The 24564-nt window shown below is 50.5% G+C and overlaps 1 protein-coding gene across 1 annotated transcript in view; it reads right to left on the bottom strand.

Annotated features, from left to right (window-relative positions):
• The window catches only part of LOC114000433 (hydrocephalus-inducing protein-like), a gene marked incomplete at its 5' end in the record, with an annotated part of 56926 nt that extends 33321 nt beyond the window's left edge, over positions 1-23605 (bottom strand). Inside the window, 18 exon segments of the mRNA XM_039386796.1 lie at positions 751-894; positions 1479-1728; positions 2441-2673; positions 4495-4647; positions 5526-5690; positions 6191-6326; positions 7577-7677; positions 8503-8744; positions 10628-10695; positions 11885-12108; positions 12592-12710; positions 14658-14757; positions 15792-15957; positions 17273-17474; positions 17976-18103; positions 20621-20835; positions 21523-21657; positions 23486-23605. Of these exon segments, the coding sequence (XP_039242730.1) occupies positions 751-894; positions 1479-1728; positions 2441-2673; positions 4495-4647; positions 5526-5690; positions 6191-6326; positions 7577-7677; positions 8503-8744; positions 10628-10695; positions 11885-12108; positions 12592-12710; positions 14658-14757; positions 15792-15957; positions 17273-17474; positions 17976-18103; positions 20621-20835; positions 21523-21657; positions 23486-23605 (2901 nt within the window).
• Between the last annotated feature and the right edge of the window lie 959 nt (positions 23606-24564).

Below are 24564 nucleotides of genomic sequence, written 5' to 3'. Positions count from 1 at the left end.
ATCAGTGTGGCATCAAGTAGAGCACAGGCAGGCATCGGGGAGAGCTGAAACGCTTCTCATTACATCTGAACTGCCTGTTCCCAGGATTTAGTGCTTCTATGGAAGCCTGGGAACCTGAGGAGAGACCCAAAACCACAGAAACTAAATAATGCAACATCTTTTCCAGACCCCTTGTGGGAATGATGATGCAGAAGTTGGGATCCAGAGACTAAAGGGCACCTGCTTTGCCTCGGTGTCATCATCACTGCAGCTGCAGGACGTGTGTGGGTCCTTTGAAGCAGGCGAGGCTTGGGGAAATGCACAGAGCTATACCATATAGCTATACCATAGAGCATCCATACCAGCAGCAGAGAAGGCAAAGACACACAGGAGATGACAAGTTTTTCCTCATCAGCCTGAGGAACTGACAGAAATCTCTGGTTTTCCCAGCTTCCCTACAGCACTGGTGTTCAGACATCACCGTGCGTTGGAGGATCCTCAAAAACCTCCCTTGGCAGTGAGCACAGAAACTGGCATTTCTCTCCAGGTGGCCACGGTCCAGGTGGCCACGGTCCCCCTCAGCAGTGCAGCTGGAGCCGCAATTCGGCTTTGAGGAAGTTAAAAACCAGTCTCATCTCTAAAAACATCCTCACTTACTTTGCAAAGTGCCTCAGGAAGGGTAAAGAGGGGTGTTAACACAAGCACACCCCCCCCACGAGCTGTCTCACTGAGCCACGCTGTTAAATGCCAGGATGCAATCCAGAGACTTACCTTCTCCACACAGAAAGTGATTGCTGTGGATGATATTTGCACAGAGGGAGAAATGAACTTGCAGGTGACCTTTGTCTTGATTATCTCTTTCTTTGTTATCTCTGGCTTCACGATTGCCTCACACACAAGTTTCTCCTCCACGTCCTGCATGCAAGAGTCACTTGTCACCAGTCCAGCAAAACACCAGTCCAGCAAACACCCTGCATTGGCTCCTCACCCACCACGGGCCACAAAGTTACAGACACTGCCCCCTTTTCTTCCTGTGCTGCAGCCTATTTCTTCTGTGCTCCAATGGCCATAACACTGCACCCCAATAGCCACAAAAGGCACTCGTGAGACACTCCCTCCCTTCACAGGGCTTCTCCTTTATTCTCTGCTTACCCCAGAGAAACCACTTGGCACTTGTTTAATTTACTTTCTGCTCGGGCTCCTACTTTTAAGTGTAACCTATTTTCTCTGCCCTTCCTTTGTGCCTCAGCAGGTGACACTGGTAACCTGTCTGCCCCGAAGGAGCAATACTTCCTTCAGCCCGTATTTTGGGATCAGCATTGGGGTTTGGTAGCTATGGAATCACAAAAAAGCCTTAGCAACTGATGGTGGCCTGCAAGGAAAGCCACTGGTGCTGCCATGGAAACCTGTAGCCTTAAACACTGTCTTGAAGGCCCTTGCTCATTTTCCCAGGCAAATGTCAAGGGGCTCCAGGAGAAACCCCTTGGCAGGGACCTCACCTGGACAATGCTGGAGAAGCCTTCCACCACCAGCTCCATAGTCTCGCCTGGCTGCAGATCCATATTCCGTGGCCGCAGCTTAAATACAGGGGTGGTGGGTCCCTGGGAAGCATTTTTGCCCTTGGTGACACTGAGGGCAGGGAGAGGATGACGCTGTCGAAAGGTGCTGAAACCTTCTGTGCCCCAGAACAGCCGCTGGAACTGACGCCCCTTGTTTGTTACTTTGAACCGGAAAATGCAGGGGACGAGGCTGGAGGAGAAGCAGAGATGGAGAAGGTCATGGGAGCTGCTATTTCCCTGCAGTCAAGTGCTCTTAGTGAGCAATCTGAGGTGTTAATAGCTTGGAGACCATCCTCATTTCCCGCTCTTAATGTGGACCAGAGATAATGTTTGGTGCCCTTCTGATGCCGTTATTGCCAAGAGGAATAGGTTTATACTGGTAATGTAGTATTTCCACATCTTCCCTCACCACAAGGGACTTCCTTCATCACCATGGGCTTTTTCCCTCACCATCCTGGGCTTCCCTTAATGGATCCAGACTGAAACCATCACTTTGAGAACACTTCATCACCGAGAAGGCCACAAGAAGAGGATCAATGGGATGCCATTGGAATCCAAGGAGCAGTGATATTTTCTCTACTTAATTTGTCTCTTTGTCATTCTTTCTCTCCCCCTTTCTCTCTTTTTCCAATTTCTTTCTATCTCTCTCTACCTCACATTTACTGTTAAATAAAAATCCATACTACTGACTTTGGCAAATGGTCTCCTTTGCCCCTTAATTTGGGCAGAGGCGTCTCTCTAATAATTTAAGGAACCTGAGCATAACAACATGTTTCTAAAGGAATCTCTGGCTTCAGGAAAACAGAGCCAGGAGCACTGAACAAGATTTAGCCTGAAAGTCTACAGCATAACTGCTCCTTGCTGAGCCAAGAGGAGAGGCAGGAGTTAAAGAGATCTCTTACTTGAACTGGGGTTCCAAATTCAGCTTCGGCGCAAACGGTTTGTCAATGGTAATTGTGGTGCCAGTGCCCACAGCCTGGATGGGGATGACACTGGTAAGGCTGTTCTCAATGAACAGCTTTATGCTGCCTTCAAATCTCCCTGTTTCATCCAGGTTTGCCGTGACAACCACAGGAACCTCACCCCTGGCAGGGACCACTCCTTCCCTGGGTTCAATACTCAAGCATCTGTCACCCTGTAAGGCAAGCCAAACATGCATTTAGGGTGGAAACCATGGACCCTGGTGACTTGTGGGGTGTGAGAAAAGGAACAGCTACAGAGAGGAGGATAAAAATCATAAAGGCTTCGTTCCCTAAATCTAAGCTACTGTGTCTGGGCAAGAGCAGAGCTTATACAACCTGTATTTTACCCTCCTTTAACCCATTTTAACAGACTTTTAAGTTTTGCCCAACCCAAAGGATGCTCCTCCTCAGGAGAAGGTTATTCCCTCTCCAGTCTTTTCTTGGAGTGTGTGCCACGAGAAGCTACTTTCTCTCTCCTGGCTTGCCCACAACAGAGCTGGGTTTTCACAAAGGCTCAAGGCTGCAGAAAGCCATAACTGCTCAAATCCCACCACAGCAGCCACACAGCTGGAGGATACTGCTGAGAGCCTGAAGACTAACTCTGCAAAACCACTTGAGCAAAAGCCCAGCACCAAAGTCCTCGCCCCTGAAGGACCAAAGCCCTGGCTTCCCACTGATCATCAGCTGCCAAGAGGTGCCCCAGAGCCCTCTGCTTTGGAAAAGTCAGCTCTAAATGGCTATAGCAGGGCAGGAAAACAGTAAGGAGAAAGAAGACTGCCCTGTGGGCATGGCCCAGCCTTCCCAAGCACTCTGGTCCTCTGCTTTCTCATGGACTTCCCTCTATGGATGGGGTAAGAAAGCTGCAAGCTGCCCTGGGCAGGGAGGGAAGGCCTTCCACTGGGACAGCTGTACAGACACAGCTCGGCAGGTCCCGGCCAAGTATGAGCATGCAAAAACTATCATTTCCACGCCAGCACCACCCATCCGAGGTGGCTTGCTCTCTGCAGGGGTGGAGAGCAGAACTTCATTGTGGAGTTGAAGAAAGCTGCCCCCGAAATCCCTCACTTGGAGGTTACATTTCCTCCTCAGACACCTAGGAAAGCAGCAAGTGGAAAACTCGCTCTCCTCCTCCTTGGTCAAGGAGGCAGAGCCCCGGACTCGCCCCCACTGCCTGATGCTTTATCCACAGACACAACCACGCCCACCGTGTCGGGACTGGCTTCAACCAGCTCCAGCCCACTCAGCATGGTGGAGAACAAAACCCTCCTCCCAAGCCTGTTTTCCAAGCCCCTCACAGCCCCCCCTGCAGCGGGGAGCACATCCCAGCCAGCCCAGCCCTGCTGGCTGCACCAACTCTGCTGCACCAGCTCAGCTGCCCTGCCAGGGGAGCAGCCCCAGCTCCTTCTGTCCTGTGCAGCCTCCACGAATTAAATAGCCTTTCTCTGCAGCTGCTCTCCAGATACTCTGGAACGCTACAGAGGCCACAGGCTCCAGGGGTGCACAACCCCCGCAGGTGGATTTGTGTGCAACAGCCCGAATGCTCTGACCCCCAGGAGGGGGAAACTCCTCTCCCCACCCGGAGCTTGAGGACAGACCTCACACCCTGGTCTCTACCATTAACAGCACTTTGGCACAAAGCAAATGTAGATGGTATGAGGAAACCATGGGGAAATCCTCGGCCTTTCAGGAGCAAAGGGCCACAGGCTCCTCTTCATCTCAGAGCTCCAAAAATGTGACTTGCACCTTCCACAAAATAAAGGGAGAACTTGTAACCACAATGCAGACTCACTTCTGCTCCTACAACTCTGCAAACTATTTCACTGAAAGCTGTCCCAGCTAAAACCACCTGCAGAGCCAGGCTCCTCTTGCCTCGGATGGAATCTCTTGCCTCCTCTCTGCCACAGAGCGATAGAGAAACCTTACATATGAAATCCAAGTCCTGGGCTGCTGCTGACCAGGGAGTTTCACTGGAAAACAGCTCCACAGACACTTACGATCTCTGCTCTGAAGGCTGCGGGGATGAGATCCTGATTGCACAGCTGGAGAGTTTGGGAAGTGTCCTTTATCACATGGATCTTGCCGAAGTCTATCTTATTCACACTTGGATAGACAAGCGGTATCTTTCCAGTGCACATTAAACTCATTTGCTGTTCCAGGGAGCAGGTAAGAGAGATTTAAAAAAACAAACACAACAGGGAAAGTTAAGAAAGCTTAAACAGCTCAATCGCACTCAAGTCATTTCTCTAGGGACAGATATGACACTCCAGCTAAAATGCTGGCCTTTTAGGCAAAAATTTGACATATTTGCCTCCAACTTAAAAAAAGATTAAAGTCTGGGAAACTTTCAAACTGTAAACTGTTGGCCCAAAGGTAAAAGCTTTGCAAGAAATCTGTAGTTAAAAACAGTCTGACAGTTAAACAACTGGTTATTCTGGTGGGGAGAAACCCTGCTCTTTAAGGGAAGTAACCTGATAGTTACGAGCAAGTGTTTTGTTAAAAGTCAGGCTCCCCTGCACAGCCTGCACTGCCCGGCCTTCCTGCTGACTGGTTTATGTGCACAACGGCAATGGCCCGGCTTGAGATGTTTGGTGCCATCCAGGGGATTTGGCATCATCATCATTTCCATTTGCTTGAATATAAGTTTAATTCCCTGCAACCACTTTTCAAACATCAGCCTTCCTTTCTGACACAGAAAGCTGAAGGTTCCCAGAAATCCTCCTTTTGTGTTCAGAGAGATGACATTTTAAAAGAGATGTTTCCACAGTTACCAGCATTTTAAATGGAAGATTAATTAAATAAAATGATCTTCAATTTCAGCTTAGATGAACTATATGCTGAGATTACTCCCTAGGAGGACTCCACTCTTCCTCTTTTCCAGCATAAACTGCTTCTGCCACCAATGCCATCTCTCCTTGTCCACACCAGCCATATACAAGTCCCTGCTTTCCCTGGAAGAATCCCTCTACACTTCACCCCCCCTCCCAGGATGAGCTGCACAAAGGCACACGTCTCCCCTCGCACTCACCAGTGGGGATCTCTCCTTCCCGAACACGGCGATATCCACCGGGATGGAATGAGCGCCCACCGCCTGGACTTCAGCTGTAATTGGGATCTCCACCGCCTTGTGACCTTGGATAATCCCACATGGTTTGGGGCAGGAGTACCACAGAGCAGCGGCCTCTTGGTTTCTCTAGAGGGACAGAATCAAGTGCAAATTCAGAGGGACCTTTGAGGAAACTTTAAACTCCTTAACATCTACCACAATGGCAACTCACACACGTTTTTTAAAAATCCCCAGGAAAAAGCTGAAAGGCACAAAAAAAGATGCAAGAATTGTTGGGGCTTAGCATCCTCAGAGGGTCCCAACAGCTGCTGCATCCACAGACACCCACTCCTGTGCTGGCAGCCTCCTTGCAGCAGCTTTTCACAACCTTCTAAGATCTCTCACAAGAAAATATCCCAAACACTAGAATATAAACTGCTTCCTGAAGAGGTTAAAATGCTTCCTGAAGTTGATATTCAGGTAGGTTCCAATTTAACTGCTTCCTAAAGTTTACATTCAGGTAGAATCCTATTCTCAGCTCATCTTTAAGTCTGAACAGAAGCCAGCAAGGTCTTATCCAAACCCCATTTGTCCCTAATAAACCCCTCAGTAGTATTTGAGAGGAGGAGGTGGATGAGATGCCAAACCTGAGGGAGAATTCTGTAGCATCCTGGAAGGGGGCTCAGGTTCCAAAGGGTCAGTATCTTCTCGCAAGGGACCTTTGCAAAGCACGCTCCACAGTCGAGGGTGGAGGTGAGCAAACCCAGCTCAGGAACGACACATCTGGGCAAAGAGATGACCCCGAGGGAATGAGAGATACTGAGAGAATGGAGAGCATTTACCCCGCAGAGCATGGAATGGAGCATAAGACATTTTTCACTGTCCAACAGACATTTAATACCCCTGCAGAGATAAATCACCTTTCATGTCTTTCCACTCAAACACGTCTTGTCAAGGAGGGGCAAACCCTGAGACTCAGCTCTGCAGAGCCTGCCAAGTGTCCAGGCAGAGCACGGGCCTTGTCCCACAGCTGCCTCAGTCCCTCCTTTGCCCAAGGAGGCTTGCAAGGACTCCCTCAACAGGCCCAGCAAGCTGGGGGGAGCCTTCCCATTGAGGGTCAGTGCTCACCAAGGCTCAAGGAACACAAGACTCCAGTGTCTAAGGAAAAACAACTCCCTTCTCTCCCAGGGTGCTGTTGCCCTGCCAGAAAACTCAGCCGTTTGCCCAGCGTTGAGGGCACGAGCCACCACCTGCCCTAGGGAGTGGGTGATCATCCTCCCAGTTCCTACAGCTCCCTTGCTGCTGCACCCCAGGTCTGTCCCCGTTGGCACTTGCTTTACAAAACTGCAGCCCAGGCACTGACTGGACGGCTCTGCCTGGGAGAGGGAGCGGCACCAGGGAACTGCATCCCTCTTGTCATTCATCTGACACCCAGGGCAGCACCACAGGAGGGAATTTGGCTGCAGTGACAGCAACATCTGTGTTAAGTCTGAGAATGTTAATGTTCAAAAGAGCCAGAGGGAAGCAGGGAAACCTGATCCCACCTGCCACATCCAGGACTACTTTCCCCTCGTAAGATCTTGCCTTTCTTTTGCCCTCCTCACTCCTGCCATGAGCCCCTTTCCCATTGCCACGTGCCCTCGTTAACTGAGCCAGACCCCAGCTCTCAGCAGGCTGCTCACTGTGTCCCAAACCAATGCTGCAGTGTGGTTGGAACCCAGCACAAGCTTGCAGGAAGAAGGACAGGAGGACCTGGGGAATTTTTATACCTCAAGCAGCAAAAGCCAGGCCAATAAATAATGTCATTCCTGTTCCCCATAGAAAAAGGCCCAGAGCCATGTCTGGCTGTGAGCAGGGGTGCTACTCACCACGGGCTGCTTTCCAAGCACTGTTGTTCTCCTACCTAGCTGGGCAAAACCAGCTTATTAAACAAGCCTTCTCCTGGAGCTGCAGCCAGCAAACCCCGAGCAAGGCACTGTGCTGGTGGCAGGTGCATGGGGAAGGACAAGCAGCTGCAAGGAAAGCGCTGGTACCTGGCTTTGATGTGCAGATCCAACACCTCCTTGCCAAAACCATCCACGTCCACCACCATATCACAGTCATATTGTCCCACGTCATTGGAACACAGCGTGACCTGGTGGAAGAGAAGAGCAGTAAATACTTCCCTTCTCCCAGAAACTCATTACCCATGTGTGGTCTTCTCCAGTTCCTGTTTTGCAGTAAGGAAAGGGAGGATTTTGCCTTAATTCTTCTGCTGGCCCATGCGTAGAGCACAGTCTCTGGGAGTAACACAAGCCTTCTGGCAATATTGAATTTGTTAAACACACCTTGCAGCTGTCAGGGCATAGGTGGCTAAATTAAAGCATTATTCATAATCATGTATAATGAGACTAAAGCTCTACTCACCACTGTCTTCAAATTAGGGCCCATTTTTCATTTGACTACAATAACATAAATGCAAAGGAAATGTGTTGACTTGGACAAAACGAGTTCAGCTTTTCAGCAGGAAGCTGAGAGCAAAGTGTGCTCCTGCAGATGCTGGGCAGTTGATGGCTGCCGAGTTTTTTCTTTCCTCACTGGGGATCCCTGCAGTGACCACAACTCATTCTGTTCCCCGGGAGAGGAGAAATGAGACCAGGAAGAAAAGCAAACTACTTTATACAGTGGCATCTCTCTAACAGCCACCTTCTGTCCTCATCCTTCCTCTGCCTGTTCTCAGTCAAAGAAGTCACGCTCAAAAACAACACATGAATGGCTTCTGTTGACCATGTGATCTCAGCTTATGATTTTGGAGACTAAATGGTGTTCCTTCAGGAACATTCCAAGTAACCCAGCTCCCACACCAGTGCAGATCCCTCCCTTGCACACACTGAGAACCGGCAGCACTAAAGCCCTCCCACACCCCAGTGAGGTTTCAGCCCCACCTACTGACCCACGTGTGGCCAGACTCCTCCCATACCCTGATCTCTTGGAATCCCTGGGCAGGGATAGTCCCTGTGCTGGGTGTTATAGTGAATTCCATTGGCTTCTCCTGACATGGAGCCAGTGTGCCTTTTTCCCAGGAGGAGTGAGTGTTGTCTTTCACTTGGTCAAAGCTGGTAAGGCTGGGCTGTCCCTGGCCGTCCTCAGGAATGCGAAGATGGAAGGTGATGGGCACCACAGAGGTGTTGATCAGGTGGCACGACAAGGTCTGAGGAAAGCCTAGGAAATGACACAAATGGCTGAGTAGGCACCAAGCATCTCGTGATTTCTGGTGTGAATATCCTGGTAGGATGAAACTGCGCTTGGAGTTTAGCTCTTTGTTATCTGAATGACAGCTCACTGAGCAGCTCAGCGAGCAATGAATTGTAACTTGGACACTGGTCTCAGGTTGCTGCCTTGGAAATGCCCACTCTTAGCCCTGCTGAACACCACAAGTTTCTCCCTCTGTAACTGCCCCAAACCAGCACCATCAATTATTTCTGCACACTGATGAGTGTGCATCCAGATCGACCATTTACCCTGAAAACTCAATCCATAAAATTCCCTGTTAACGCTGCCAACACTCCCACCATTTTCAAGATATAAAAGCACTGAGTTGTCATTGGGGAGAAGCTACAGCAAAAGAAAGGGAGGATGGAACATGATGCAAAGCACCCCAATGCAGTTTCTTTAGGCAGGATCCTTAAGGTATCTCCTGGCTTGGGGCAACCACGTACAACTCACAGCCCACTTCACTAGAGGCAAACCTGAGGCTTGCTCTGAGATCAGTGATTAGAAACCATGTCTCGTCTTATCCGACAAATGGGGACATCACAGCCACACTGCACACTGGCTGTGATTGCTGCCCACAAGAGCTGACACCACCTTAGCTCTGAGACTTGCTTCCCGTAACGGAAAGCCGGGATACAGCCACACCTGGTGGGGATGTCCTGCAGAGCCAGGACACCAGCCCACAGCCTGCTCTGCAGTGGACATGTGGCTTGGCTGGCCAGCTCTGTGGGGAGGAGACATCTCCCAGGGCCTGCTTACCAAGCGTCATTTGAACCCAGATGGGGAGGAAAACCAACTGCAGGCACAGCAGGGAGCTTCTCCGTGTCCATCAACAGTGACACTGCCCAGCTCCAGCAGTGACTCCAGCAGGGAGGCAGGAGGGGCACAAAAAGGACAAACACAGGTGTCCCAGTCGGGAATAAGACCAAGGTCACCAGATGCAGACAACAGCCAGCAGCACAGTTAAAAGAAGCAAAAAATACAACAGCTGCCTTCAGCTGAGGAGGTCTTAGGAATGAAATCAGAGTAAACAGGATGAATCTCCTCTAACAGAACAATCTTTGTGCCTGCTGCCTTTCGTGTTGTTTCATTTATTCAAAAAGAAACTAAGAAGGGGCTCGGCAGTGATGGAGGGGAGGAAGCAGCTCAGAAAAGGTAATGAGTTTTTTCTTAAAAAGTCCATGAACTGCATGAAAACACAGAGGCATCCTGGGTGCAGAATGATAACGGCCCTTCAGTCAATCCATGACTGATTTCACATTTAAACTGTAGATCATCTCAGTACAAAGCCTTTTGTGAGCCTGAGATGGAGAACTAGAACCAGCATTTCAATGGCAACGCTCTGGATGTTCAGCCAAAAGCTCTGTCAGCAGAGCTGGGCTTCTCCTGGGGAAGAAGAAGAAGCCCACAGCTCCGAGGACACAGGTGCCTGAGGCAGAGCTATTGCTGGGGCATCTGACCTGGTCAGGGATAATGAGATGCCCTCACACCACTAATTAACATCCCACACTAAAGGTACATGGCTTAAGCTCCCTTCTCCTGCAGTCCCATACCCTGGGCCCTCCTGGGACGAGAACTTTTACGGTCGTTCTGCTGGCAAGGACTGGGAGATTGGAGCAGAAGAGACTACGAGGGACACCAGAAAATACTGACTTTCTATTCCTTTGGTCCTTTTGGATCTCACGATGGTGAAATGCCATCAGCAGCCCTGGAGTTAACACCCTGCAGGCTGCCATGGAAGAGCACGAGTGACAGATGCTCTTCTGTTCAAGTGCTCCATTTTGGCTAGGCACAGATCCCCCCTGCTGTGTCCAAGCCCAGGGAACACTCACCAAAGGACACGTCATTGAAGTCAAGGCCAGTTGTGCTGAAATGCAGGCTCAGTCCGGTGACGTGACCCCTGCGAGGACGAGGACAGAGGAGGTAACGGCTTGGTTAAAGGGAACTGCAAAGCCTTTGGCCGTCCTTCCAGCTCAGGTGGGTCAAAGCTGGTGTCAGAGCCCCGTGGGTGTCGAACCAGCCCCGCACCCTGTGCTGAGCACGGCATCTGTGGGCACAGGAGGCAGCCAACAGCTGCTGATGGGGCTTAGGGCACCACGGCAGGCAGGGCATGCCCCCGAGGTGCTGCTGGCCCCATGGAGGACCCTGTACACACACCCAGAGATGGCTCTGTGCCCTTGCCTTAGGAGAAAGACCGACTCACTACTTTTCTCTTGCAAAGTAATAACCTTTTTGTTATGTTTTATCCATTTCCCTTATATTATTAGTAGAATGGACTGCAGATTCCTTTTGTTTCTTTACTACCTTGATTCAGTGCCTCCCAACAGCGGCCCAGACACAGCCACCTCCAAAGCTCCAGAGCTCCTAGCATCAGCTTTCCTGCCTCCACCACATTACCCCACCAGCCCGTGGTTCAGACTAGCTGGGACAAGCCCTCGTGCTGCTGTGGTGCTGAAAAGGGAGCTTTGCCTCTCCTGTCATCACCCCTTCTCCCCTTTGCTGGGCGAGGATTATCTTTTGCAATGGCACCAGCCCATGGGAGGATGCCCAAGTCCTTGTGACAGTCCCTGCTGCTGCAGAGCTCCCCATCTCCCACCCCAGTCCCTTCCTGCTGTGGAAAGGAGGTCCCAGAGCACTCCCTGCACAGGACTAAGGAGCACAGCCTGTGCCTGTGCACGGGCACGAGGGATGATGTGAGGCTGCTGCTGCCCCTTTGGCACGGATCATTAACAGAGGATTTTAGAACCACTTCTTCTGGCTGCAGAGTCACCCAGGCTGGCCCATCTCCAAAGCCCTGGGTGTTCATAGGGGACATCCCAGACCAGCAACTGCCCAGAGCTGATGCCTTCCCACTGCCTGGCATGGCCAAAACGGAAGGAAGTCCCTGCAGGAAGGAGTCACTCCAGCTCCTGGGTACCTGCACTGGGCAGAAGGCACCCCCACACTAAGGGGATGCCAACATCAGAGCCAAGACTAAGACCTCAGGCAACACCTTTTTTCTCTGCTCCACCACCAAATGAGGCAGGTGGGAGATGATTACTCAGAGACAGCTACAGATGTGCCCACCAAGCTCCCAGAGCCTTCCTCACCTGATAGACAAGGTCACAGGCTTAGGGCATTCAGCCACATTGAAATGGAACTCTTCCTCGAACTCCCCCAGGGTGCTGGAACTGAAGAAGATCTGGATGGGCAGGATCCCATTGCGTGGAATGATGCCCTGCTGGGGCTGAAAGGTGAAGCAGGAGCCGTGGACTGTGGTTGGAGGGATGAGCCGGAAGGGAGCATTGATAGCTCCTGTGTTAACCAGCATTGCCTGCAGCAGCAAGAAAGCAAAATGGAAATACATGAGCAACCTTCCTTTCTTACAGAAGGCTGAGTTGCTTTCTAATAAATTATTAACCCCTGGAAAGGCAGAAGATGCTGTGTGCTGCTACGTGGCAGAAGCCAAAACAGTACAACAGGTGCCTTGAGTCTGAGGCTGGAACAGAAGCCTCTGAACACTTCAGCTTTTTGACCCAGTGTTGCTTTCATGTGTTGAGGGGTTGTTTTGCAGAAAGCATCCCAGCTGATCTCCAAGGGAGGTTGCCAAAAAGCAGGAATTGGGGTTTCGTGAACAACAGACAACACCTTTCAGATCCCGGAAAAGGATCCAGATTCTGTGAAATTCCCCAGATTTGACTAGTATGTCAAATATTCCCTGCTCACAACTGCCCAACTTGCCAGAAATTCCACAGGTCCACCAGGCTCCCCTCTGCCCCAGGAGCCATCAGGATCTACCCCAGCCCCTGCTGCTCACCTCATAGCTGTAGGCTTCTCCAACCAAAACTTTCCCCATGTCCAGTTCCGCAAACTTGAAACGGAGGCAGGGCCCGAGGCCTTCCCCTGTGAGGCACAGGGGCAGCCTGCTCTCACGGCCTGGGGAGAGATTTCCATTTCAGTAGAGTAATTCTTACTCTCTTATCCTGCTTTTTCCAGGCTGCCTCAATGCTAGTCCCTGACTCCGAGATGGGTGAGACCAGCTCCTGATGCTCTGGGGGAAGAGATGGACCCTTCTCTTCCCTCAGGTGATATGCCTTGGGGCTGGCTTCCAATTTCTAACCCACCCCTTGGGCTTGTGTCCCATTTAGCCACCAGTTTGCACCCTGAAAAAGCAATGCTGAGTTTAAAACATGATTTCCGTAGTGATAGGACAAGGAGTAATGGGGACAAACTGAAAGAGGGGAAATTTAGGTTAGATATACAAAAGAAATTCTTCCCTGTGGGGGTGGTGAGACCCTGGCACAGGTTGCCCAGGGAAGTTGTGGCTGCCCCGTCCCTGGCAGTGTTCAAGGCCAGGCTGGACGGGGCTTGGAGCAACCTGGGCTAGTGGAAGGTGTCTCTGCCCATGGCAGGGGGGTTTGGGACTAGATGATCTTTAAGGGCCATTCCAACCCCTTATCATTCTATGATTCTGATTTCCTTCCCACGCACTTGGAGGAGCTTTGAAATCCGTTCAGTGAAGGGACAAAGCTTGCAAAGAGTTGGGCATTGCTGCCTGGCTTCTAACTAAATTGGGGGGCAGTGGCCCTACAGCACAGGACTTTGTTGCCAAAGTCTTCAGCTTCTGCTGCTTTCTGACACTCAGCATCTTGTTCACAGAATGTCCCCGTGTTTGGTGACTGGCTTGGAACATAATTCTCATCTGACCATGTCAACAAACAGAGATGCACAGTTTCACACGATGCAGGACATCACAAGGAATGCCTTGGGAGCAACTTTTTAAATCCCTGCTTTCCTTCCACAGCTCTAACAATGGCAGTTGGTGGGCAGGAAGAGAGTTTGTTAGCATGAGCCCTGAGTAATTACTGTAGATGGTATTTGTTGAGTTATCCCTGCACAATTACTGTCTAAATAAAAAGCTGTTTCATGACACTTGTATCCATCAGCTTGGAGCAGGAAGGAAGGCAACAGAGTAGCTGGGTTAGGGATTGCAGTGCCCTCCAGAACGGGAGCCTGGCCGCTGGAGGACCATGGGCCTCCCACCTCTTTCTCCTAGATGGGCAAACCCAGAGTATTCCCTGGATGGAAACCTGACAGCCATCTTCCACTTTAAGGTGAAAAACACTAAGCAGCACCATGCAGAGACAGAGAGGAAGGACAGGGGAACCTGAACCACACTGTGCTCTGCGAGTGTTCTCTGCCCTGTGTGGGCACAGCAAAGCCACCACCTCTGTGAGGGGGTGACTTGGGGTGGGGGAACAATGATAAGTGCTCCCAGAAAAGGACTTGACAGCACTCCTGGAAGCTGAGCACAGCAAGCCCAGTGGCCACCACCTGGACACACCTCAGCCTGAGAGCCAGAAGGTGACAATTCCCACGCAGGGAGAGAAGTAGGTGCTGGCTAGGGGTGGTCCTTCTGCAGACAGCCTGGGCTCAGCAGGGCTCAGCCACCTCTGGTCTGCTGTTGTCTGGGCAGTGGGAGGTGATCCAGGCTCAGGGAGCACATTTCTACCTCAGCTCCTACTGCCCGATGATGGATCCATGTAGTGAGGAGCCATCCTGGAGGTCAGTGCTCTAGAGGGGCTTAGTGCCCATTCCCTAAAGCTGTTCTGCTCTGTAGCTCTTTGGCCTTTGAGGAAATACTGGCAAACCCATGTCATGAAAGCTTATCCATGTACTGCTTGGATTGTTCTGGGATCAGTGTCCTGAGCCCTGGCCTTGCATGGGAGACCACCAGGAAGCCGCAGGGACAGTGCACATGAGCCAGCACTGCTCTGCTGACCATGGACCCTTCCCAGCACTTCCATGGGAGCCCAGTGGGCTGGAAGAGTATTTGCACCTCCCCCTCACTGTGGGTGAGAGAAAGAGGAGAAGGAGCCATACCTGAGATCAAACAGTAGGCCACTTTTCTATAGACTTGGGCAACTCGGGGGTTAAAGAACACCTTGATCTCAGCTGAGCAGTGTGGCCCAACCTCTCCCTCCTAAAACAGAAAGAAACAGCAAACGATTTACCTTCCAATATCACATTTCTTCTTTTCAACCTGTAAGCCTTTACTTAAGAGCAAGGAGTGAACAACACAAAGAGCCCGAGGAAGCACTCCAAAACCAGCTCAACACACCACAGGATGCTCTTAATGCTCAGCTGATCAGCTCCCACTCTACAATATTCCTACTGCTCTGACACAAGCTCTTGGTCACATCGTGCTGCTGTCAGCTACAGTGGTGTGAAACTGCTGTTGTGTTGACACTGGTGGCTCTTGGCCTTAGATGGGCTATAGGAGTAATCAAGAAGAGAACACGATCCCCTTCCTTGGAAAGAAAAAACTTAGTTCAACTAATTTTAAAAGAAAGCAGAGGCTGGGATTATTGTAGGGTTTACTCCAAGATGAGGAGGGATTTTGCACTGCGCAGACAGCGGGGATTCTTCATCTCACACTGTGCCAATACTCATAATCAGGGCTCTGGTTGATGGAAGGACATGGAGGTCTGCTTGCATAAACAGAAAAAGATTTTCTGTCCCTGCGTGCAACAGAACTCAAAAAGTTCATTTCAAAGTCCTGTGTTCAGGCTCCCAGATGACACTGGAAGGGAGACTCAGACATGCTGTAAGTCCTGGTTCCAGGGAGGGATTGGCATTTCCATGACCTTGGGCTGAATTTGGCCTCCTTTTCGCTTCAGGTCAATCTGTGAACTGACAGTGCTCCAACACCCTCTGCTAAGCCCCACGCATCACGTGTAAGCTGTGCCCCTTCCTGCGGTAACTGATCCCTCTGGACACTGCAAGGACACGCACCAAGCTCCCTTGACGTCGAGCCCTTGCAGCAGAGCTCAGCTTTAGGCAGGTTCCTGCTGCCTTCCAGGAGCCCACAGGGTAGCAATGCTTTTTGCAAGAAGCTCTCCAGCCTCACCAGGAACCTGATGTCTTCTCTCTGGGCACATCAAGCTGAGGTGGGGATCTGCCGAGTGAGCTCATTCAGGGAGGGGGAGGAGGAGGAGGTTCTCAGCTATCACTTACCAAGGGCTCAATGGTGAAAACATCATCTGAGAACAGCATGGGGTCTGCTTCAATCTTTGCTGTCTCCTCCTCCAACTCTCCGTCGTAACGCTTAAGCTCCTCATAGTGCTTCTCTACGGAGAGCCTCGCTGTCTCCAGGGGCGGCCGAGACAGATTGAGAGACAGCCTGCAGCCACAGGGAGAAACAAAGGCAGCAGGTCATTTAATAAGCCACTGATTTGCAGAGCTGAGTGTAAGTGCAGAAGCAGCAAAGCGCTCGGGGAGGAGCAGCAGCAGCTCCCCAGCAAGGGGCTGAGCCCAAGCCACGGGGCAGCGCATTCGGAAATGTTTCTCCATGGCTGACCTGCAGCGCTGGGCATGAGGAGGGCTCTCAGCCACTTAGATGGGCAGACAGTGATTTCACCATGATTTGATACTTTGACAGCCTTGTGTTATATAACACCTGCCCGAGTGCAAGAAGCGGAGATAGGACAAGAGGCAGCACTGAACTAAGTGAGCATGTGGAATAACTAAGCATGCACGACTGAGAAGAGTGCAAGCAGAAGCAGCAAAGCAAGCCAGGAGCAGCAGCAAAATCAGAAATGTTTCTCCATGGCTGACCTGCAGCGCTGGGCATGAGGAGGGCTCTCAGCCACTTAGATGGCAACCCTCTGCTCAACCTCCATCAACAGACAGTGATTTCACCATGATGTGCCAGAAGGCCCTGATACTTTGCACCCCCACCTTCCACTGCCTTGTGTTATATAACAAGTGAATACCTGCCCGAGTGCAAGAAGCGGAGTCACAAATAGGACGATTGATTTAGGGGGCGCTCGCCTTGGAGGACCCCCAGAGTGGACCCCTGACAACCACTGAACTAAGACCTGAGCATGTGGAATGGCAAAACTACTCCCACTCTCGCCTCTCATGCTAATGAGGGACTGTATAGAAGTAACTCACATAAATGGCCAGGAGACAGAGGAGCTAACTAAAAAAATAAACCTTTATTCTAATAAAAGGGAGAGTTCACTCAACAAACCTCAGTGAGGTCTCTCAACTCAGTGGAGGCTGCAGCTTCTTTTATCCCCTTTGCCTGGAGCACAGGTCCCTCCCTGTTTGGCTGGGATACTCTGGAGTTACAGGCTTCCCAGCAGGCCTACTGTGTGTCCCCCATTATGTGCTGATTAGGTGGCTCTGGAGGTCACTGACATTGTTCAAGGTGAGGCCACAGCACTTCAAAATGGAGGACATGGCCACATGATCCTCCCATGCTGCTGGTTGGTCCCCCTGTCTCTGGGCAAACTGCACCTCTCCCGAACTGACAACTGAACAACCAGCAACTTTGTTGGCTCTTTACTGCGAGCTGTGACTGCCCTGCAAACTTTGCAGGAACACCTACTTGTTCCTAATACCCTAAAGCACTCAAGAGCACAAGCAGCCCCTGAGCCCATATGTTAGTTTTACCCTTGGGCAGTGCATGTCACCGCATCTTTCAGACCAACCTGATCTTCTGTGGATGCTCCTCTACCTCAGTAGCAAAAGCCTTCCACTGGAACCGGGCTGTGATGTTAGTTCTGTTGTGGATGAGCATGGTTCTTTGGCTTGACAGCGTGAGATAAGTCTTGTCAAATTCCAAAGAGTACTTCTCCAGCCCGATGTTGAAGTCCTTAGCTTTTCCATGAAGCCTGGTGTGGGTATCTTCATCTGGAACAAAGCAAAGAGGAGTCTGTGCTCAGCTCACTCGCTGATGGAATTAATTACAAGGACCAGAGCAAACCACAGGTAAATCTCATCCCTGTTTGAGGGCATCCACTTTATCAACCCCCTAAACACTAACTAGTTTTCACTGTTCTTTGTGGTAAAGCTGGGATGGGGCAGTGCTGCTGGAGGGGGAATTCAGGTGGCTGGGACAGTGGGGAGTTGGTAGAGGACTGGGGTGGGGGTGCAGGATGGAGAACACCATGCTGACACCAGGGTTCCCCCCAGGGATGGACCAGCACACAGCAACACACCACATCCAGAACAGGGACAGACTCAGCCTTGGCCCCTTCTTTGCTCACTTCTGAGCACTGAAACACACAGAGGCTTGAAATGAACAGTTCTACAAGTAGTTTGCAGAGCAAGTCTAACGTTATTCTGCTTAGAAAGGGTTCTGCTGTTTTGAAGGATGCAGGGTGAGTGCACCGTGCAGTGCCCAGCACTCACCAACTATGTCGCAGTGCACTGCCAGGGATGTGGAATGATGCCCAATCTCCCTTGGGTGATATTCCACTGTCACTTGCATGGCTTCACCAATGTCGAGGGTTCCCGTGGCTGGACTGACAGTGAAAGGGCTGCAAGACCAAGAGAGAGATCAGGACTCTTGGGGGAGGTTTGGGGATATTTGCAGTCTAGTTCACTTCAGCTGACTTGTGCAAGCAAGGAGCAAAGCAACCAGTCAGCAGAAGACAGACAGAACACACAGCATCAGAAACAGCTACTGACTCTCTTCTGAGGAGATGCAGCCCGCAGAAAATCCTGTTGGATAAAATGAACTCATCTCCCCCATACTCTGCATGGAGGCTCAAGGGTCTGACTGCCAACAATCCCATCAGAGAGTGGTTTGGGAAGAGCACAGAGAGGGTTAAGAGCTATTTGCATACACAACTTGACACTGACTGCCTCAGAAATTTCTCTTTTTCAATCCCCTATTCAAGAAATGCAAACGGCAGGGCACTACCTGTCCTGTGACATTACAGCCTAGGAATCAACAGGGAGAATAAAGTCTTCCTTGAAGACCAGAGAATAATGAGTTTAATTTGCAGTGTGGTTGTGTGGGGTTGTTTTTCCCCTTGTAAACATCCTGGTTTAGCCCAAGAAAGGGCACGTTTTATCAGCATTTCAATGAAAGTTGAATTGCTCGAAGAAAAGGAGCAATGAAAACTGAATGAGTGCAACTGCAAATTGGAGCAATACAGTGACATGGAAACAATACCCAAAAGGAGGGTCCCGTTTACAGCCTGAAGGATTCAATCCCAGCTAAATGAAGTGCCATTAAGAGCAGCACAGCAAGGGAGCTGAACAGGAGGTTTCTGTGTATTCACCAGCCATGCAGTCTGGGATTCTGGAGTGTCATCAGCCTGGTAACTCTTTGCTTGGCCCACCAGAGAAACAAGGAAAATAATTAGGCAAATGTGGGTGCAGTTTGGATTTAACAGGAGCAATTTGGCTTTGTCACCAGGTAAACAGCTCTTGCCTGACAGACACAAAAATCAGTGCTTTAATGCTTCGGGATAGCTCAGGTGAAAGGTGCTTCTGCCCAGTGGCTGCTGGGCTTTGTGCTCTTTGTACAGCCCCACTGAGAAAACAAAAGTTTAGTGCTTTGCTGATGGTTAATTTGTCACCTTAAAAACATTTCCTGGGGAATCTGATGATTATTAGAGAATGCAACACAAAAAAAATAAATAAGAAGAACAACTGGAGCCGTGTGCAAGCTGAACTTTGTTCCTCTCAGTGGTGACAGCTGATGGAATTGCTGCTCTTTCTGCTTCTTAAGGAGCTATTGCTGCAATTAGGGGCCTGACCCGGGCCCATTACCACCAGTGAGAACATCACTACTGGCTAATGGAGAAGCCTTGGGCCAGCAATGTTTTTGTGCTGGGCCTGAGACTTTGGAGAGAGAGGAGGAAAGACAAGGTCCCACCAGCCCCAGAGCTGGATTACTCTCCGTGCCCCTGCATCTGCCCCGATGGGGGTGCCAGGACTGCTGCAGGGCTCTGCTGGGGCTCAGGGGTTCGTTGCCTGGCCTGGGAAAGGCATGGAATTTTTTTCCTGTTCTTTTGCCAGAAATTTTTCTAGAACAGAGAAGCTACTACTTAAGGGGAATCCCTGGCAACTCTTCAGCACTACCTTCCCTCCCGTTCCCTTCCTACTCCTGCCCCATGTCCATATACTCCTGCCCTCAGATGGCTGGATGGGGAATGAGACTCCTGGCGCTGACTTCAGGGGATGCCTGAGAAAGAAGGTGTTTTCCTATTTTCAAATTCTCAGAAGAGGATCCAGCCAAGTTCAGGACTAAGAACTCAAGTGCAAATCAGTCCCTGCATCTCTGACATTTTCACATATTCCCCAAATTGCTCCTGTTTCTTATACACCTGTGCATATGCCTATGGGTAGATGGTAGATCAACAGGTATGAGAGGACCTTGAAGAAAGTTCCCAAGGAAGAATGAATGACAGTTTGACAAAAATTTAACCAAGAACAAAATAAATTGAAAAAAAAAGCAGAAACACGGGAACTTCAGAGTATTTTAAAAGAAATCTGAATGAAAGGTGGGGGACACTTAATTAGAATAAAATGCTTCTATTCAAATATTAAATGATCTGCTTGAAAATTTATACTGGCTTTCAAAGGTTCTTCGTGAAACAGGAGAGATGACTGATGCCCTCAGCTGACAAGGGAAATCAGATCGGCTTTGACTAACAGGAACGGCACAGGCTGTTCACAGCACAGCTCACGTTGGGCATCTGATGAGGGGCCCCCTGATGTGCCACACGCTCGAGGCCTCCTGGAGAATGGGTTTATTTGGCTGACACTGGGAGGCAGCCATTTCAGAAGGTGTTGGTGCTCAGGAGGGTGCAGACCAACTACTAACGTGTTCCAGCAGTCCCTAGGAAATCTGGGAGAGACAAAGCTCAGGGCTTGCATCCTGCTTAAAACACTAGAAGCAACAGCAGGCCCCACATGTCCTGCCCGCTTCCAGCTGTGGCTGCAGTGCAGCAGCTCGGATGCTCTGGTTCCTTTGGGATACTCTTTCCCAACTCTGCCATCACCCAAAGGTGTTTTGCACTAAGACAGGTGAGCTGCTTTACCTCTCAGTGCTGAGGCTGTAAGAGGCTTCCAGGTTCCCGGTGTTGCGAACCAGCAGAGTCTTCTGGGTGCTGTGGTTGACTGGACACGATGAGAAGTCCAGCTGGTCGGGGAAGTCCAAGATTGGGCGGGCACCAATGGCCCGGATTGGCACAGTGAACTTTTCCCTTTCGCAGATGCAGACAAGCTCGTGGAAATGGTCTTGCAGGAAAAGAGACTGGCAAAGCACAAGGCATTGAGTGCCATCCTCATGGCAGAAGAAAAAGTGCTGTTTTCTATGAGCCTTTGTGGGCATGAATTTACCTCTTCCACCCCAAAAATGACCACTAATTCATACTAATAAAGGCTGGAGAACAGAGCACGTGAAAAAGCATCATTTTTGCTCCATGCCAATGGGAAAGAATAAAGCTCTCTGGATCTTTTTGTTCCTCTGGTATTTTCCATAATTAAACCCCCTCCAGTGAGCCTAGAGATGGCTAAACATCAACACCCCTCCCTGTGATTTCCCTGCTGTTCCATGTGCCTCTTCCCTTGTGAACATTCAAGAATAGGCATGGAGGGAAAGCAAAGCCCTCTAGGCCCAGCTGCAGGGACTGGCAGCACCATGCTGTGCCAAGGTGTTTAACCACTGCAAGGACTGGCAGCACCATGCTGTGCCAAGGTGCTGCAGGGACTGGCAGCACCATGCTGTGCCAAGGTGTTTAACCACTGCAAGGACTGGCAGCACCATGCTGTGCCAAGGTGTTTAACCACTGCAGGGACTGGCAGCACCATGCTGTGCCAAGGTGTGACCAGCTCCAGGCTGCCTGCCCCCAGCCCAGAGCTGACCTCACAGCACGGGGTGGGCTATAACCAGTGTGCAACAAACGCTGTAGCTTTAGAGAGAATGTTCCTCCAAACTCACCTTGCTCCCCTCAGGGATGAAAAGGATCTTTATAGTGCAAAATGAGCCTGCTGGGATCTGATGGCACACACCATTGGGGCCGACCAACTTGAAATAAGGTGAGCTGTCCATGGTGACCCTCACCAGCCGAGTAACCTGCAGGAAAGACACAAAATGGTGATTTTGCCACTTGTGGAAACCTGAGGAGACCTGGGTGTGCCCTGGTGACAGCCTTCCTTGACCATTTTCCCAAAGGACTTTTAGCTCTGGAGGTACAAGCAGAGGATACACAAGGGTGAACTTGAATCCCTTCTGCCTGGGCAAAGCAGCTCGGCCAGAGGCAGTAGGGCAGTGCCTGCTGGGAAGGAAGGTCAGGCACCAGCAGTATGGAGATAGAACACCTGAATCAAGTCATCCTCATTTTCAACAAGCCCAGAGAATCTGCTTGCTTCTGCCTGCACACAGCCATGCAGCCCTGTTCCAGAGGGAGAATGTGCTACCTGAAGGCCAACCAGCACATTATCCTGGGGGAAGGAAGAAATTCCCTTCGAACAGACTGAGTTACAGTGGGGAAGTCCAGCTGTGGGGAGATAGTCATATGGGCACACCAGCAAGAGGAGACCAGACACTTGGCCTTCCTGGGAAACTGAAGAGAAAAGGAGGAACACAGCACGACAAAGAGACAAGCCCCAACACAATGAGATGGCAAAGAGAATTTAAATGGGCTGTAAAGGAGCAAGGGAGAAGCACAAGACACTGCCAGGAAAGGCTGGTGCAGAAGATGAGAGCAGTCAGCTTGCCAGAGTGAGGGAAAGCCAGACGGCCCTGCAGGCTGTGTCTATCAACTCTGGGCTTCCAAGGTATTTTCTGCCTGGAGAAACATGACCAGCACTGACAGTGTGGTTTCATTATTAAAAGACAATCTCAGCTCTCCAGGGGCTCTTGCTGCCTGGTGATTATGGCCAGGCAGCTGCCAGTGCAGGCAAGCCAGAGTGCTGTGCATTCCTGCAGCCACCCTGCTGCCATTTTCTGCCCTCAGGGGAACACAGGCACAGGGACACCAAACGCATTTTCTAGCACACGGGTATTGACCCCTGAGCACCAAATCCCATATCACAACATCTAAACCAGGTGATTTGGACTCCCTGCTGTCTATTCCCACCAGCTTGCTCTTGGCACAAGAGTCATTTGAGAAACTGTTTCCCTGACTGAAATTCAAAAGGTCTCAGTTTTCCTCTTTACAGTGCAACACAATCGCTGACATTTTTCAGCTTCTTCCTTCTCAGCTTTCTTGGGGAATTGCAAAACAATCACACTTTGTTCAAGTGAAGGTGGAAACCCTCAAGAGCACGTTGCTCTGGACGTGCTGTAGTTCTGGAAAGGCAAAGCAGAGCACCATGTTGCCTTTGGAAAACCTGAGCAGAGCTGACTTAAGCAGGAGTCTGAAGTGGCACCTAAAGGCCTCCTGCTGCTTCTGCTAAATGAGTCCAATTCCAGGGCTCTTTTCAAACATATGTCCTGCAGTGCCACTGCCACTAATTATAACTAATCATCATCACTAATCATGATTCCAGCATAAAGTGGAGAAGACTCAACCCCTGAGCTTTGACTGCCAGCTGCACAGAGGCAGCTCAACAGGCTGAGAGAGGCAGAGATGCCCACCAGGAACCAAGATTAACCAAGGAGCCACAGGACGTGGTGGTGGACACTCGAGGGGAAGCATGAGAGCAGGTGAGAACTGCACAGCCTTCCCATCAATCCAGGGCTTTTAAAGGAAAGAAGCTCCTTTGGGTCAGATACCACCAAGGCACAGCTGAAATCAGGGGAGAATCCTCAGCACGGGAAAATTCCCACCATCCTGCAAATCCAAGGTGGTGAATCTGGATGTGCCACAGCTGACACTTGCTCTGCTGTAAACCATGGGGGTTACACCACTCTCCTCTTCTTCTAGCACAGTGTTAAAGCTCCACATCCCAGCACTTACCTTGCCTCTATTCCTCAGAAGCAAAGGCATTTCACAGACCTTGCCCAGGGGATAATTCTGAAACACCAGCTCGGATGGGTATGGCTCAAGCAAGGTCTTGTTCTGGTCACGTGATGAGAACTGGAGAGGCAAGAGAGAGCAGGGAGAGGTTCAGCTGCTGGGAGGAAGGTTTGTGAATGACACTCCTCTGTGGATCCCCGGTGAAGGACAGGCTCTTGGTGACTTGGTCTGCCCAGCTGCCACTGGGGGAACAGTACCTCACCCACCTCTGCTCTGAGCTGATCAAAAGCTGCTGGACCACACTGAGAAGGCTCAAGCTGAGCAGCTCTTTTGGCAGGAGTTTCTCCAGCTTTCCTTCTCCAAAATGCCAGGCAGCACTTGCCTCCAGCACAGCCCTGTGCTAATGGAGTCCCAGAGCTCTGGGCACTCACTGAGCACTCAAGCAGTAAGTGATACCCAAGAATTTACATCAGACTCCAAAGGAAACAATTTTTGGATGACCTTTACTCTGAGGCAGGGAGACTGAGGCCCACACAACTCCAGACTCTAGAGCTTAGACACCAGTAAGAAGAGAACAGCACCAGAGGAGGTTAAGGCAAAAAGAAAGTACCACAGTAGATAGGAATAGGACAAATAAGGTGAATGCTGGATGAGGATAAGGTTCAGCTCTCTTCTCAGCAGTGCTGGACAACTTGAGTAAGACTGGAGTTGTGTTAAATTGGGAGTAATTACCTCAGGCCCTCAGCCTTCAAAGGCCAGCGCTGCCACTGTGCAGGGAATCCTATGACCCCCAGCATTTGTCAGTGACAACACCAAAGCAAGAGTTGGCTCTTTCAGAGGGACAATAGAAAATGGCAAGCTGGTGCCCTTTTGTCCTGCCCCAGCCTTCCCCCGGTATCGTGCCTTCACCATGGTAGCTAAACTCCAGCAAACTCCACCAGCTTCAGTAGAAATTATTTGTGTTGGCTTAGCACAGATCAGGACTCCAGCATCTCACTAGGAGAAAACGTTTTGCCTTTACCCCAGCAGAAGGAACTCCACCACCACCAGCAGTTTGGAATAACAACAGGACCTGGACA

Source organism: Pipra filicauda, unplaced genomic scaffold (assembly GCF_003945595.2).
Source record: "Pipra filicauda isolate LSUMZ 115617 unplaced genomic scaffold, ASM394559v2 scaffold501_size416358_pilon, whole genome shotgun sequence".
NCBI classification, from domain to species: Eukaryota; Metazoa; Chordata; class Aves; order Passeriformes; family Pipridae; genus Pipra; species Pipra filicauda.
Note: the sequence above shows the minus strand (reverse complement) of the source record. Positions and strands in the feature narration are given on the sequence as shown.